Source organism: Cyprinodon variegatus, unplaced genomic scaffold (assembly GCF_000732505.1).
Source record: "Cyprinodon variegatus isolate N-32 unplaced genomic scaffold, C_variegatus-1.0 Scaffold681, whole genome shotgun sequence".
NCBI classification, from domain to species: Eukaryota; Metazoa; Chordata; class Actinopteri; order Cyprinodontiformes; family Cyprinodontidae; genus Cyprinodon; species Cyprinodon variegatus.
Window position 1 is genome coordinate 90,492 of NW_015151134.1, and position 17,883 is coordinate 108,374.

Sequence of the window (17,883 nt, forward strand, 5' to 3'; positions counted from 1 at the left end):
CCGCACGCGCACATACAGACTAGAAAACACGCAATCAGAAAGAGAGAAGGCGGAACTTAAGGCAGAATAATCAGAGAGTTAAACCAAGCAGCACAGTTGATGCGCTGCTATGTGAAAGGGACAGGAAAGAGCAGGCAGCTGCAGCTACCAGGCAGAGAATCTGCGAGAGGAAAAGAAACGGCTGCTGTATAGTAAATTATATGTTGTTCACATCCAATTATTGGTAGGGACAAATAGGTCCTTCCAAAATTTTGGTAGGGACATGTCCCTATGGTCCCTATGCAAACCTACGCCCATGGGCTCTGTTAAGATACATTGGAAATAAAGTTGTGGGGTTTTGAATACTCACCACAAAAGGACACAATATGACTGCTGTCTTCATGAACAAATTTCCTGGTGACAGCTTCCTCCATAATCTGCTTCACCTGTCAATGAAAGAGGAGACGCTGGATGACTCATTCATTACGATGTCACATTAAGCACGAACAGACTGAGAGGGGCTTTTAGGTCAGGATGTGACTGAGTGACAAATACGCTTCAGCTGAGGGAATAAACGGGAGAATTCATGAATGTAAAAGGAGTCAGCCTTAAAAGTTAAGAGCAGGAAAAACTATCAGCAGTTGTTTAGCTGCTGGATGAGTCACCAGCTCTTGTTCTAAGGACCACTGGGAAATGCAGATTCATTTGGTGCTAGAGAAGGGCAGTTCATACATCACAGACCCCATTTCTGAGCAATTACCATCCCTCTGCAGGAACAGACCATTCTGTAGCAGATTCAAATGCAGATAAGATCTTCATCATTTCTATTACAAAAAGAGGATGTACATCATATATACGGGCCTACGAGGAAACACTCATTAGTTTGGCTATGTTCTGACTCCTGTTCTGCCACGCACCAAGAGTTAAGACGACCGGTGAATCAGCCCCTGTGGTGACTATGGAGATGGCCCCTGTGTGGGCACTGCTCTGCAGTCTGATTGGGGAATATCAACCTTCAGACACGGCCAAGCAGATAGCTGAGCAGCAATTTCCGGCTGAAATTATTCTGTCCACAAAAAAAACGCATTACACTGCCAGGGCCATCATCAGCAAACACAAACACTCTTTCTACATGCTGGACATGCACATGACATGAGGACATAAGATGCTTCATCAACCCCGGTTAGCCCTATAAACAAAAAATAAACAGAAAAATAACTTGAATTGGAAAAATAATTAATAAATATCAAAAACAAGGCTTTTGTTATCTTTTGGGTTTTAAATTAAAATGTTCTACAGTTTCATGCTGGTGCAGACAAAAAAAGCTGAGCTAAATGTGTGCAGTCAGCCAACAGGAACACTTCAACACTCTCCTGACAAATGGTACTCCATGATTCAGTCATAATAGGTCTATCAGCAAAAGGAGGCCAAGTGGAGCATTTAGATCATAAACATTGTACTCTGAGTTAATGTGTCGTTACAGCTTCTTATCGTTATGCAAAAAAATGTTTTTAGCAGTCTATTTGGGCACATTCGAAACAGAATTGGTAAAATTAGAAAATACTATAATTACCTAGATGAGTCTGGCAGAAAAAAATACAATAACAGTGAAAAAGTATTTATACATCTTGAACATGTTTATTTTTTGTGAATTCTGGACTTCAAGTTAGACCATAAAATAGACTATGGCTGAGTGAAAAAAAAAAAAAAAAACAATGCTCACAATTAGTAAACAGGGGCTTCATGTGTGTTTCAGCTCCTCCTCATCATTGGACAATCCCCCTCACTGTCAATTTATGAAACTTGTCTTAAAACCTTTTTTCATTCTTTGGCTCTCTCTGGCTTTGTGGTTTGTTTTGGTGGTTGTTTTTCATTTGGTTTTACTTTATTTAATTTAGGTTTATGTTACTTGTTTTATTCTTTTAAAGTATTTGGTTGTTTTTATTTTATTTCCTTGGTATGTACAGCACTTTGTGGCAGTTGGGGTTGTTTTAAAGGTGTCTATAAATAAAGTTGAGTTGAGTGTAATTTCATCTTAGTATAAATCCTGTTGTTCAGTGAAAGCCTCAGAAGTTTGCAATCTAAATTTGAAGCAAAGTTAGATAATTAAGTGATATCCCAAGCTTTAAACAACCATTGTAACCATTGGTAACTCTATGTGAAGATTCACAGCTCAGATGTGAAATCAGGTGGCTATTAGTTGTGCTGTCAAGAAAACTGGTCTTTATGGACGAGTTGAAAGAAGAAACCTACAATCCCATGTATAGTCTGTCATAGACAAAACATGACCTAAATGCAAAAAAAAGTTATGCATGGTTGAAAACTAATGGTGCATATTTCCCTAAAAAAAAAAAACGCCATTAGCAGATTGAACAAGCAGGTGGTAGCATCCCATGTTGAAAATGACTTTCTTTGAAAGGGACAGCGAAGCAATATGGTGTTGATTGAAGATAGATAGAGCTAAATGCTTTAGATCAAATCATTTTAACGTGCTTGAATGGCCCAGGTAAAGTCCACATACTGGATACATCTAAAAGAAAAATATTTTTTACAGAGCTCTCTATTCATTTTTTTTTTGCCTTCAGGTATTTTCAAGGCACAGGAAGAAAAAAAACAACCTAGATTTCTAAATCTAGGAGACATACCCCCAAATGGTTTGTGGATGTAACTGTACATATTAAGTTAACTTAATAGAAATGTACACCACAACTTTCAGATGTTAACTGCCAAATGGTTTGCAGTCATATATTTCCACTAGATGTCATACAGAAACTGTAATTGGTAGGACTGCCCTCTATGTGACGGTATATTGCATATTATGAACATCTCTGAGAACTCTATTCTATGTTTCTTAAATGAATTAAATAAATTAGTCTATTAGCGCAAACTTCAACATTTGATTAACTCAATAACCTAGCGTTAAATATATCTATACTTTAAATTTTTATTATTTTAATATCAGACAAAGAAAAACATTTAAATCTAGAAATATGGACATGATAAAATTTGGTTTTAAACCTGATTAAAGGTTAATAGTTTGAAAAAGGACTTTTAATCCGACGAATGAGCCATATGAGGACACATTCTATTTCCCTTATGTTTAACTAGAATGTATATTGTGAATACTTGAATACCAAAAATAACAATTAAACTCATTAAACTGATTATACAATTATATAAAATGTAGATTGTAAAGAGTTATGTCGCATTATTATATTTCACAGTGTAATGAAGTCAAAACTTAACTGAATAAATCCATAGCTAGGTTTAGGGATCCAATATATGCTATCAAACAAATGATCAAATAAAACAAAAGCACCATCTCCCATTTCACGGCCAATGAGAGAAACTAATGTCTACTTTATAACACCACTGCAAACCAAGCGTGGCTCAAACTGCACTCCTTAAAAACATTCACTTATTCAAACGACAGTGACTAATTGGAGTGCAGTCATTGGACACAAACAGTGCCATTGTTTATTTCAGCTGCAACAGATATGATTCATGCAGCCAACACAACAGAGACAGCAGCAGTCTGATGAGACGCCCCTCCGCTTCAACTCATGAATATAGTGCTAAAAAAAGAATAAACTCACACACACACACACACAATGATGTCGTACGCAGGGGACTTGGTTCCTTTGGCTTTCTTTCCTGACTACACCTTAAAAGAAAGTTGATTGATTTGCTCACTTGTGTTCCCCTCATACTTATCTAAGCTACTGATCTGCTCTCTGAGGAATAAGTCTCCTAAACAGTCTGTGTGCTGGCAACCTGAGAGTTTCTATGGAGATGTCACGAGTCTCAAAGCGAAACTCTTCATCCAAAAAGATGCATGGAAAAACACAACTAATTCATCTCTGACAAAAATACGAAAGACAGCAGCTTCATAACATGAATTCATCTGCAAGGCAGAAATCTTTACAGCTAAGAGAAATCTGTTGCAGCAAAGCTGAATGAATCTGCTCTAGCTACTCAAAGTCTTAAAGCCAGAGGCTCTACTGATAAAAGATCTACTGAGCACTTCAATTACATCCTGCAACAGCAAGAAATAACAGCCAGAAAGAAAAACTAATTTACTAACATCCACCCTCCATAATTCATCGTCTTTATGCTCAGTGAAGAACGAAGGAAGCAAGTAATGGAAAAAAAACAAAAAGCAAAGTCACGACTGTTTCTTATGTAAAAGTGATGCATCGCTCTGCCAGGATGTTTTTTATTGCACATAGTGGTCTGAACTTTATAATTTTGTAACCAAGGCTGGTCTTCACAGACCAGACAGTTCGTCATCTCAACATCAGGACAAAGCATTGAGATTTTCTCTCAATGAAGCAGAAAATCCTGTTTTATCTGTTATAACATTTCTTGTTATAAATATATTTAACGATGGGTCAAAAACGGCATTGCAATCTCTATCTGTGGATGCGATGGTAGTAATGTTAAACACTTTCCCTGAGCAAATTCCCGTGGAATAAATGAATCAACCCTGCATTTAAACTGTCCATCAATACACCTCAGGGAAATAGGAAAATCTCTTCAAGCAAGGAATTAAAACAGTTCACAGGGAGCAGGAAAGTAAAGGTTCCTGCTCTCTTTCACTCACTCCTTTAGCAAACACAGGTGCGCATTTGTGTTTGTTCGTTAAAGCATGGTATATGGAAAAGGCAGAGCACGACACAGTGACACTATACTAAAACCAAGGCAAATAGAAGCTCTTATTCAGACTAATTTTCTGCCAGGAAGGTAATTCTGCTGTCACAGACAGGCTCGGCTCTCTGGATAATGGCCCACATCCAGGTATGTCTGAGCAGCCTGGTGGCATAAAACCAGCTGGATGGGGGCAGAGCGTAAACAGTCAGCATAGAGACACCATATGGCACAGCCCACACAAACCAATATAACTCATAAACATAAACCAATAGAGGAATGCATACATCAGTTTATAAATAAATTAACATCATATATTTCAGTGAATATCAACCATCAATTTGCTCAACTTTATTTGAGCTGGTTTTGTTATAAAATAGAATACTGTTTCAATAAGTATAAGAAATTTTAGTTAAGCTTTAGGGTGCCTACAAAGTAAAAGTGGCAAAAAAATGTTTCCTCTTTAGACAATTATTATCAATATTCTACCTAATCTGAAACAGCTACCACTACAGGATGTTTAACATAAATTTTGTTTTAAGTTGCCATTTAAAAAAAAAACAAAATACAGTCTATGTAAGTACATAAAGGTTTCCTGTGTTCCTAAATGCTAGCACATAAACTCCTCGTGCCATGGTAGCTTTAGCACAAACCAAACGATTTTTAATAATAGCGTTTCACTTAAAAACATGACACCTGGCTGTTGATTTTAAGCACTGTTAAATGACTGTTAACATGTAGAGTTTTCAGATAAATAATTTTTAAAGATTAACCAAAATATATGTAAAGACAGAACAAGATGCTGCATGCATGACAGAAAGAGTAGCTAGTTAAACGGCTATTGTGAGTTGCTAATGTGTGGGAAAAAAACAATTACATTTTAAACTTAATGACCAAAATTTAGACCTAAAATACTAATGGTACTTTTAGTGCCATTTATTTATAGAAATTCAATGTAATTAGATAATTTATTTTATTGGGTATTCATAAGCCTATAGCTTTAAGCCAGAATTACTTAGAGCTAATATGGGGGGTCCAAAGGGCCACTTTCCTCTGGATCCACAGTTTGCATAAACCTAAACTGGATTAAAGGAGTCTGTAGAGAGCATGGACAATCTACCATAAGGTAGTTATGATGTGATAACCATTAGTATAAATATTTACAGCTGGATTTACATTACAATTGTAAGTTGAAGTGTAACACTATAAATTTACAGTATTCTGCAAAATACATCAACTCAGAGATGGTAAAGTAAAAAATAAAGTACATTGATAATGGAAGTTAAGCTGAGTAATGTCACTATGATATGAAAATACATTTTTTGATTGTAGTTTTTTATGAAGTACACTTTGCAGTAATTTGCAGGTATGGCATCTTTGGTGAGAACTCTTGATAAACTGTGAACCACTTTTGGCAGGACATGAGATATAATTGAACTGTAACCATATAACCCCGGGAGAAAAAAAAAGAAAAGAAAGAAGTTCTCCATTAGTAAAGCTGAATGTTCCTTATAAGGATTAGAACTAAATGCCAATCCTTTTCTCAATAGCAAAGTGTCCAAAATCAAACCATCTCTTTTCTACCATTCATCTGTCAGGGACACAGGGGCTGGTGCCTATCTCCTGCAGTTTATATGCAAAAGGTGGGTTACACCCAGATAAGGTTGCCAGTTTATCAGAGAACAAGACAGATGTATACACACTTAAGGGAAACTTGGAGACACCAATCAACCTACAGTAACATTCATGTTTTTAGACTATTGGAGGAAGTCAGAGTGCCCAGAGAGAGCCCAGGTACTGTATGCACAAGGAGAAAATGTAGATAGACTTTTGGCCAGGGATTGAACACAGGACCGTCGTGCTGTAAGGGAAAATGCTCCACTGTGCAGCCCGTGTCCAAAATCCAAAACCTAAATGACTAAATTCAGCAAAACTGGACAAGCTGAAGTATTTCAAATTAGAGTTTACAAACTCTGCTTTATGATTATATCTCCATTATGCTCCCAACTTTAATTGGTGGTGGGGACAATGTAAAGATGGAAAATAGGCAGAGTAATGAGGAAAGGGGTTTATCATAATCAAAACTTCTTATCATAACATTCAAGATTTCTTTCCCCAGCACCTTTTTTATCTCATAATGTGCAGACTTACTGAGCTTTTAAAATAAACCACTAAGATGTCGGTTAATCTATTGATTTGATCAGTCTGCAAAAGGATTTAGAAGCATGTTAACAAAGCAAGAGAGTAAGAAGTGAAGTAAGCTACTGTGGGTAAAGTTGTCAAATCAGAAGAAGGGTCTGGTATCCACAGATAAGACTGCAAATGTGACGCAAAGGAAGGAAATTCAGATGAAAGCCTTTCTATTTCTATAGCAATAAGTCTTTTTTACGTTTTTATTTGAAAAAAAAAATATTCATCAGTGTATGAAGCAGAAAAAATACAGTTAAAAAAACATTTTAGCAAAGGAATGGTGTAATACAGGTTTGAATGTTTTCCTTTCACTTAATGGAAACCATTTCCCTAGGATTAAAAACAATCCCGGCTGGACAGAGTAGATAAAGTTGGGGAGCTCCAAGGAAGCATTGGTGGTTTTTGGAATATTTTTGATACTTGAATATTAATGTTCTGTTTATATGTTATGAACAATCAAATCATCAAAAATAAATAAACAAATAAATAGAAGGCTTTCTTAAATTTTGAATTGCAAACACAGACTGAACGTAGCAGCTGCACCTACATGTAAAGAACATAGTGAAAATCCTTTGAACACAATTATTTTTGAAGTTCTATGACAGCAATATTCCAAGTAACAGCCTAAGGTATTTATTGGTGAATATCTGTGCTCAAAGGTATTGAACAGCACAATATTGTAACTTGTCGTTGGCTCTATAACAGTCAGACCATCTCACTGATTAAAGCCTAAATCTGTCTGTGATCCGAGTTCTGACTGAAATGAGTCAGGCTCATGTTTCATACCATGTCTATGTGTGAATTACCTAGCTTTAATTCAGCTTGTTCCATACAGCTGGTATTGATTAGGATTTTCTCATATCAGCATTCTTTTCTATTATAACTCTGAAATGTTGTTAGACTATTTGTTTATCATTTTCCCTTTAAGATCCAAGGTTTCACTGAGGCCTGGATGTAAGACAGCATAATTGATCACTAAACAGGCTTTTGAAATTTCTAGACAGCATAATTGATCACTAAACAGGCTTTTGAAATTTCTAACACCTAATTCCGTCAATAAATTCCAAAACTAAATATATGAATCTAAAAAAAAAAGTGAAAAGAGCTCTAATAAATGTATATTTTTATGATAAAACATATAGAAAACATATAGAAAAACAATATATCACCAAAAATTGCAAGACCTCAACCATGTGTCTTAAACATGAATCAGTGTAACTTTTACTAGTTGTGCCAATAAGGCTAATTTGTAAAACAACAAACTTTATGGCCACATTAGCTTCCTGTGAATTGCATAATTAACTAGTTAAAAAATATCAAAATCTAAGCAAACAATGTTAGATCTATTAATATGAGATTCACATTGTATGATAACTTTGACTAGAATAACAATACCATGATTTTTCTCTAGGAAATGTAAAAAAATAATAAAGTAAACTTCTTTTAATTGCTTCAGGAAAAGAGTAATGAATCATCTTATTGCAAAATTTCTGTCATTTATAACATTTGTGTTTTCTTTTATATATAGGCCAAAGCAAAATCATAATAATAAACTCCCAATGGTCCAGTGGTAGTGTTCAAGAAAATGTTCCTTTTGTGCAGAGAAGTTAACAGATTACATTACATGCTACTTGGTATTAGCTAACTTAAATTTTAAGCAGTTATATCTTAAAAAAAAAAAAATTATTATCATTGCTTCTGGGGTTTTATTGTTTGTTTAGTTTTTACCTGAGTACCACACAATGTAGCCTTCTTGCAGCCAGTCGATCAGCAGTGCACAGCAATAAGTGAATAAGATGACCTTCTGCTACTCATTCTTTAAACCATCAGTGAAAAACCCACTGCAGGACTTTCTCTAACTTCAAATATACAATACAATTTGTTGGAAATCTGCAAAAAATTTTAAACCATGACATTAAAAAAAACCTTGGAATGTCAGGATATCAGTAAATTGCCTAATAGAAAGAGAGGGGTTTGTACTAATGGTAGTTTTTACTAGCAGGTTACAATTCAAATAATTGAACACTTCCACCCTTCACATTAAGAAAAACCTCCAGGTCTCCCTGTATGAGGGATAACACAAAGGAGATTCAATGAAAGGCTTTTTCAGTTGCTTTGAAACAGCTTTGATCTCTCAGTCTGTGCTGCAGGTGTGTTAAAAATAAAGGAAAACAATAAAGACAGAAATTAGATGATTCAGTGCATGAACCTCTCCTTAAACTAGGCTATTTCTGATGCAGTTGAATCAAGCCATTTTCCCATTTTTCTTTGATTTGAAAAAATGACTAAGGAAAAGTTATTTACACCAAAAATATGCACAGTTCCTTAATGGATTGTCGAGGTATTCCTGCAAAAACTGATCTAATATTTGCATGATAACACACGAGAATAACACTCCAATCATTTGCAAGGGTTACTAATGTATCACAAACTATTATCTAAATGTCAGATTGGCTGAATAATCCCAATGCTTCTGTTTCTTAATTTTTTAAGGAAAAATCCCAGACCATCAAATCATTACAGCTGTGTCAATGTTTGCTTTTACCGACCGCAGTAAAATAAATTACAGGCATCTTTTCTTCTCTCACACACACACACATACGCATGATTGCATGCAAATATAAGCAACAAATGATCTCTCAGTAGCCTAATGACCTCCTCTGCTGCCAGAGACAATAATCAGTTTTCTTTGTTCAGCTTCTCCCATCTTAGCTGCATCAAACTCACGTATTCCATTCATAGTCAATGGATTGTATCTTATGAATAAAATATAACATTTTATTTTATTTCTATTTTTAAACAGATGTTTTAGGTAAGTATAGGCTAGTAACAGACAGATATCAGAGGAGGTGCCCAAGCAGAAGTGTGAGCCATGAGTTTGTCACATTCTCAGCTAAAGTTTGAATGAGTTAAATTAAGCCTCTTATTGTACAGTTTTTGATTCTCCTGCTGATGTGAAAACACCCACCTCCTTTTTTACGGTGCGCAGCAGCTTCTGGCGAGTCTCTGCTTCTAAAAACACAACAAAGAAAGCACATAGGATTTATGTTTTTGTATTTCGATAGAGCAGCATATGCCCATGCATTAAAAGCAATCTATTTATGCTTTCCATGTATAAATGTAGATGTTTTTTTTCCCCCACCTGCCATGATTGTTGCCATGGATCCTGCCTCCTGTCTGAGCGCAGCGCCTCTCTCCCTGTAGCTGCGTGGAAACCCTGATGGAGCTCCTCCTCCGCTGCGCGCACGCCTCTTATGGACACATGCAGCGCCTCCATTGGCTGCTGCTCTCACATTCAGTTTAACGGTGAGAAAGATCAACTTTGGAGCTTTACAGTCTGTGCATTTAGTGGCCTTTGTGTGCCTATCAAAAGTACCACTTTTCAATAAGAAAATTAGTATTAGAGTGTTTAATCCGCTAAAATCATTGATTTTTTTTGTTGTTGTTGTTGTTTTTTTATATTGAGTAAAACTTGTTTGTTTTTTCATACAGAGGCGTAGCCAGAAATTCTTTATAAGGGTGGCCAGGTAATAACCAATGTGTACTGAGGGCTGGCCGAAAGCGGATAGGCACCAGAACCTCACGGTCAATCTACACTGTTCCAACAGGAAAATTAACGAGCAAAATATCCATATTTTCGAAATAAACTCTAACTATACTTTCGTACAGCCTTTGCTAACAAATAGACCCATATATTTAAACATCCATAATTTCTAGATAAAAGGTATAGTGGATTAAACTCAGTTTTGAGTTCTGGGGCATAAATCAATCATCATTGTCATTACTTACCTACTTTTATCAATAAACATTCTGCATAAAATGGATATTTACAACACTAATATCTACGTAAATTGATTCTTTGATTTTTTTTTATTTAAATTTTATTTATCTTTGATTTTACTTAAGAATCCTAGATGACTTGCAGAGGCACATTATCTCTTTATCCCATATAACACAAAATCTAGCTCTGAAAAGAGCATGAATTCTGTACTTATCATCTTTAATGTTAGTATAATGATGTATATAATTAACCACAAAAAATTTTAATATTTTGAATATTCCACTTGAGAGTATTACTGCTGCCACCATCTGTATTAGAGGGGGGAAAATGGCAGGGGTGGCCACAGGGGTGGCCAATGATTGGCTAAGGGTTATTATTAATACAATTTCTACATTCATTTGAAATATTTCCGGGGAACGGTATTCACTGCTAGATTCTTTTAAATATATTTCATGTTAATGTGCTTGAATAACTCTCTATTAGGTGTTACATACTGTAGCGCTCAAATGCAGTAAACTAAATCTGAATACCGTATTATGGTAATCAGTAAAGAAAGTTAAAGTAGGCTACTTATGAGACTTTTCTTTTCACAGTTTTAAACATGTGGATTGAACTAAAAATGTTTAGGAATCAAAGCTCTCATCTCTCATTTTTGGAAATCAAACTATATGGCTGATATTTTTCTATCAATGGCAGGTTATCAGTTCATCAGTAAATTAAACTTAAAGTATGGTCTACATAGGCTGTATGTTAATATTGTATGAATATCTAACCCATTGATAACTTCTACAAGTCATGTACTCCATAACGTATTTCTACACCTAATAAGGCTGAGTTTTGTGTTTCTTTCTAAAATTGTTGGTGCCATCTTGTGGTCAATTTGAGAAAAACCAGTCATAAGGCTCAAAAATGATGTTAAATAAATTATTAATGTCCAATCAGTGCAATCAATCACTTATTGTAGTTTGAAAAAAACCCTGCTTTAATTATTTGCAGAATTTTAGCTATAAACACTTTTAAAAAAGTATATGTCTAAAGAAATAGTAGCCTTTGATGCCAAAGCTAAATGCTCTAACTTATTTAAAGGGATCTTTGTAGCCTTAAAAGATAAATAAAAGATGCTATATAGTCTAGCTCTATCTTCATTGAGACAAATCAAGGGGCTGTTTGTTATTTCAGATGAGGCTCCTATCTCTTATTATAAATACAATAAAATACAATACAATTAATTTTATATAATAGCATGAAAAATAAAGTAAAATAACCTAATATTACAAAATCTTTACGTAGAACATACCAATAAAACAATATATTCTGTTTTCTCTATTACTATGCAAACACTAAACTCAAATTAATCTTGTTCACAATGCTTATGGTGATGTTTTTTGGTACTTAGATACACTTTCTCTAACCCTTCTCTAAGACCACCAAAAGATCAGTTACTGGTTGTGATGAAATTTATCATCCACTTTGTGAAAAGGTTTGTGCTCATTACTCAAAAAAAGAATTTGAGCAAAAAAGCTTGTTTTTGTTGTCACAGTGATATCCAGAAGGTGGCAACAGCCTCATATAAACTCTCATGCCAAATCCATAAACACATACCTGACAATCAGCATAGTTTGCATATCTTTTACTGAGCAGCTATCACATCTGTATCTGCAGCATAAATGTGTGAGCATTTTTAGTAAGTACTATCTCAGTGAGAATCTGAGCCAGAAAAGCTGCTATAAGCTCCAGCGAACTCTAGTGTGATGTCTTGGGGTGAGCAGTCCAGTTCTGCCTGCAGGTCTGAGCTGTCAAGTGAATCAGGTGGTGAAAAGACAGAGGGATACCGCAACATGACAGACTGAGCGCAGTGAGGTCGGAGCCCTTTTTTCCTCTTTTAACCTAGTGATAATCTTTAACCTAAAATTCCCTCTTTGGGAGGACAAACACTGGCTTTAGATATTTGGGGGTTTTGGTTTTACTTTGTAGAAATGCCGTAGCAGGACTTTTGATAAACAAGGAAGGGAGACTGCTAATGCACTGACTAGTGAAACAAGATATATCAACATCTTGAAAGTGTTTATGTGCACATAGTACCTCAGTATATTTCTTTTAAAAAACAGTGTAGGAATCAGGTTTTCCATCCAGCTGCAATCCACCTCCACCACCTTAACTGCCCTGGTCTATGTCCCTCCTCAGGTCTGTTCCTCTTTAATCATTCAGTCCACCACCGGTGTTCAGTGGAGGACATCTCCATTCTAATCCGCCCATTCTGTCATCATTAGCAGCAATGCTCAGCTGTCAGCTGCTAGGGCCTGAGCACCAAAACTGCTGATACTAATTCATGTCAATAAACTCCTTGTCTCCCTCTAAGTCTCACCAGGTTAAAATCTGACTGACTTTATCAAACAACAACTGAAAAAATGGACATGAGAGAAAAGGAATTAAAAAATAAAATAAAATAAAAACAATTTCTAGTGAGAAACAAATGAAGACCCCCCCACACATCTATTCCAAATTAAAATGACAAAAGCAACACAGACTTTCCTCATCAGGACCCCACAATATTAACACTGCTACTTAGTATTGATTGCACAGTAAAATCCAACAGTTGTCCAGACTTACTACATATTGGTTGTCTTTGCTTGGTTAGCAACAATACATTATTATAACTTTTATTTGTGAAGTAATGGTCACTTGCATTTTGAAAAAAAAAATGATACCTATAATTTAAAATGAACATTCCTTTATTTAGAATTAAGCTAACTACAACAATAAGTCACTCCCACTGCATTCCAATTTTGGCCGTAGTGCATTCATAAAAGTTGTTCGCTAACCGTTGACAAATCTGATTATGTGTCATTAAAGTTATTAAAAAGAATTTAAAAAAATAAAACATTAACTATTCTTAATTGTTATTCAGAACACTGGAGAAGATTGTAACCTGTTTTTGATTTATGTATAGATATTTGAGACATTTCACACTTGTTTTTTTAGGTGCAAATGGTTTGCATGGTTTTAGTACGTAAATCAAATTTCTCGTCAAGGATATATAACCAAGAAATGCTGTCTTGTTGTTGCGTATGGGTCTGTTAAAGGGTTGAAATAATTCTGAAAATAACTGAAATCAGTATGGAAAAATTACTTACAAATATATTAAAAACAACGACCAACATGACATGGTCTGGCTCTCTAAGCGACTTCATTCTCAAAGCTGAAAGTAAGTTGTTAATACATTTCCTGAACTTCTAAAATATCAGAATGGGACCTGCTGTAGGCTCTATCTCCTATTAAAACTGTCCTATTTTCCAAGAGTTTCTTTTTTGTTTTTGTTTATTTAGCTTAAAAATAATTCAAGAAATATTCAGTTGTTAAATTTGCAATTAATGTTTTTCTAAATAAGTTAGTCCCTTTGTGTTTTTACACAAAGTGTTTGTGTTTGTGTGATTAATTTCATAGAAATGTTTTGTAACATTAAATTTTATCTACATTATCTTAAAATTACTTTTACCATGGTTGTTGTACTTACATCCTATCCTGATTGTGAATTATCTTTCCCGTTCTTACCTACTACAGGGACTGCAGGGGGGATTTAGCTGAGAAACAAGACTCAGTTTGAGTGCAACATTACTTGATCAGCTTGTGAACTGAATATTAAAATATTGCACCTGGGTGAATTGAGTTAACAAAGGAGCAGACAGACCGCACCCACATCTTGTCTGCTCTGTTCCAAATTAACAGGGATGTGCAAAACTTTACTCTATGACACACAGCAGAAGATCTCATAAACAACCCGAACGAGGAGACAGGGAGATAAACCCAGTCTTTGGGAACAGAAAGGAGGCCAGCTTGCTGCTGATGCTGAGAGAAACAAAACAAACTCCTCTTAAAAATGCCCTTAATAAGAACCAAATCTTTAGGGGTGATATAAACACAAAGGACATACAAATAAAAACATGTGATAGCCAGATGACAGTGTTTAAGATGCTTACCTGAATCATGATAAAAAGTTAGATCAGCCAAACTAAATGTTAACTAAAGAACAGGATAATAAAACTAACATTTCAGCTAACACAATTAACTAAACTAAACTCTCCATTAATGAATGTAAAAACCCAGGTACTGTACTCACAAGCCAAAGGTTTGTCAAACTGACACACAGTAGAACATTATCTGTGATAAAGAAAAGCCAACACTTGATGTTTGCATGAAATTATAAATATTACAATAATAAACATTACTGTATTTATAAGGAGAAACGGTCTCTGTAAATAAATGAAAGTTACCATTACCTGGGCAGTAAGATTTCAGAACTGTCCAACCTGTCAGTGAGCAGTGCATAAGGGTAGGGGTCAACGTGCACCTGTCCGTGTGTGATTAGAATAGACGGGCTCCTACAGGCAGCAGGGCGTATGATACAAGCCCCTGTCAATCTGATGTTCTTCTGGTCGTGTATGCCAACACAGACTGACAAGAGAGTGTGTTTCAGGAAACCAGGGACACCAGCTTTAGAGTTAAAGTGTTATGATGCTATGGGCCTTCAGGGTGCCCCATTCTGGCTGCACAACAAGTTTGGTTTTTATGTCATCTGTTGTTTACTTACCTCTGCAGATGGGTGAATTCCTATTAACTTTTTTCTTTGATGCTTGTGAGTTGTTATTAAAATGTGATTATTAGGAGTATATACTAGCCATCTGCACCTTTTCATAAATTGTAATATAAAAGCTTTAGTCATGTGACATCCAGTCCAGACAGTTTGGCTACAACTGGGCCTTTTACGTGACAATTTCCAGATGATGCTGGATGCCTCTGCCCGTATCTCATACTGCGTCATATCCATTTTCCCTCAGTTACTTCCTGCTCACCTATGATTTCTGATGCCACTGTATCCAGATAGTAGTCTTTTAGTCTATGCAGAGCTGAAAGGGTTGGATATGATAGAGTCATTTTATTAGGTTTTCTAGATGAGCGCACTTAAACTGCTCGGATATGACAGCAGTGTTTTCAGCAAACTATATTAATAAATCAGATCAGGAGGACAAGGTAGTTTAAGGATCTATCACCGGTCCACTTATTTTAAATATAGTCATCCTCTTTCTTTTCACTTAACTTTTTAATACATCTAATTTTTGCCTTTTTTGTGACCTATCTGTTTGAAATGTATCAGTTGATTTTCATTTCAGCATTTGAAACTTCTGCCAAGAAGTCAATAAATACTATGATAAAAACTTTGTTAGATATGATTTTTTTCTTAAGTAAAAAGAAAATTGTTTTTGTTTATATGTGAAAATTAAAAATCACTTTCTTATTTCTAAAAGTCTTCAATAAAATTCAGTGCAACCAACTCAAACAACTCAGAACTCATGTAGTAGGTAAACAGAGATTTTAATGATATCATGAAGTAATGATAGTATCCTAACTAATGCAGGCCCAATAGGTTTGCTGGACAATGATCAAGATTCACTCCAGGTATTGGGTTGTTGAGACCTTTAGTGTAGGGTGAGATTATAAAACATTATCCCAGGCTATGTATATCTTACAGGTTAATCTAAGCTAAAAATGTGTGCAAGATAAAGTTTGCGCACATTGCACAAGCAGAAAAATCTGCTGCAAGGACAAAATAGTTGAAGACCAACAGAAATTTGGATAAATGGCAGGAAAAAGGTTATCCTTGAAAGACAGGTAGTTCATTTTTCAATTTGCCAAAAAACTTCTTTCAGGTAAGAGCAGTGTTGAGCTCTAGTTAAATTGTGTGGTAGGAAACACACTTTACGCATGACCCTGAAAATGCCTTCCCCACAGTGACATATGGTCGTTAAATTCATTAAGCTTAGGAGATACTTTTCTTCTGCAATGACATGGAAACTGATTACAATTAATGGAGACAAAGATTGAAAACAACACAGGAAGGTATTGGATGAAAAAGCTGATGCAAAACACATGTGACTCTGTTGGAGGTTTACTACCAACGTGACAAAAACCCTAATATCTACTCAGCTGATAATTTTTTTTAGCTTGAAATTTGTTGTTTGCAGTGAGACTAGTTTCATAAAGGTGATTTCATATAGTATTGAATCAGGGGACCTATTTCAAACCATAATTTCTGTCCTTTTAACAGCCTATATATAGACAATCAAAATAAAGGTAAAACTGATGTAGTTTTACTTTTGCTTTTTTGAACAGCACTTAAAAATAATAGAATAAGCAGAGTTCAAGCATTAGGTAATTTCAGCAGGTTATTTAGATAACTTAAGTCATATCATTTCATGTCAAAGCATATTTCAGAAAGAAAGAAAGTATAAACATTTAACCCACAAACAACAGGTACCTCCATCCATGTCTCCTCAGGTTCACCAACTCCTCCCACTCGGCCTTGTCATTGGATTCAGGAGAAACGTCCCCCTCTCCTCTGGAGCGGCTCCTCTCCATGACTTTTCACAGTCCATTGCTCCGAACAGGACTCAGCGGTCATGGCCGGCACACTGCCCCAGCAGGGCTCCCCAAACTCCGGCTACAGCGCCAACAACGCCGCGGCTGTGCCAACTGTCACCCAGACAGACTCCAGGGACAAATGGAGTAAAAAGATGGACTTTCTTCTGTCTGTCATCGGTTTTGCGGTGGATTTGGGAAACGTTTGGAGATTTCCTTACATTTGCTATCAAAACGGAGGCGGTAAGACTGTTTTGCGATGTTATCCTCCCAAACACAATATTTAAACTACTTTTGATAAGTCAGTTACTTTTTAATATAATTTAAAAGTTACAATGATATTAATAATCATAATTAACATACGTGTTAAAAATCATAATCCATTTAAAACTACTTTATAAAAGACAACTAATGATGGGAACTGTCCATGGTGCCGACCGCGCGTTCTGAAAAAAGAAAAAAAAAACCTTCATAAAAACAACTTCACCTCCACTCTTTTTATTTTCAATTAAGCTATTTTTTTATCATATTGTAGGTCTGTCCGTGTTTTTTTTTTCTCTTGAAATTTAAAATGTCTATATACAAGAAAGAAAAAGCTTGACGCACTTGATTCTACAATGAAGGTTACATTTAGTAGAGCAATTTGAAGCAACTAAATGAACATAACTTGAAATGACATACGATAAAAAGTCATAAGTATTTTTCCAATTTTTTTGGTCACAATAAAAATGATTTTCAATGCAGGAAATTTAAATTTACTTGGGTTTTAATAAGCAACTTTTTATGGTTCTTCCTTTCTCTTTTTTCTTTCTTTGTTTCTTTTTTATTTTCTTTCTTTCTTTGTTTGTTTGTTTGTTTCTTTCTTTCTTTCT

The 17,883-nt window shown here is 35.4% G+C and overlaps 1 protein-coding gene and 1 long non-coding RNA gene across 2 annotated transcripts in view; one reads left to right on the plus strand and one right to left on the minus strand.

The window, feature by feature from the left end:
- Positions 1-344: 344 nt before the first annotated feature.
- LOC107097269 lies at positions 345-10,033 on the minus strand. Its single transcript, XR_001481830.1, has 3 exons — positions 9,959-10,033; positions 9,785-9,828; positions 345-425 (listed from the first exon to the last, which is right to left on the minus strand). It is a non-coding gene; the product is annotated as an uncharacterized LOC107097269 (long non-coding RNA).
- Positions 10,034-17,052: 7,019 nt separating this feature from the next.
- The window catches only part of LOC107097251 (sodium-dependent serotonin transporter-like), a 10,587-nt gene continuing 9,756 nt past the window's right edge, over positions 17,053-17,883 (plus strand). The window contains exon 1 of the mRNA XM_015394331.1: positions 17,053-17,254. Within this exon, the coding sequence (XP_015249817.1) occupies positions 17,053-17,254 (202 nt within the window). The remainder of the gene's footprint in view (positions 17,255-17,883) is intronic.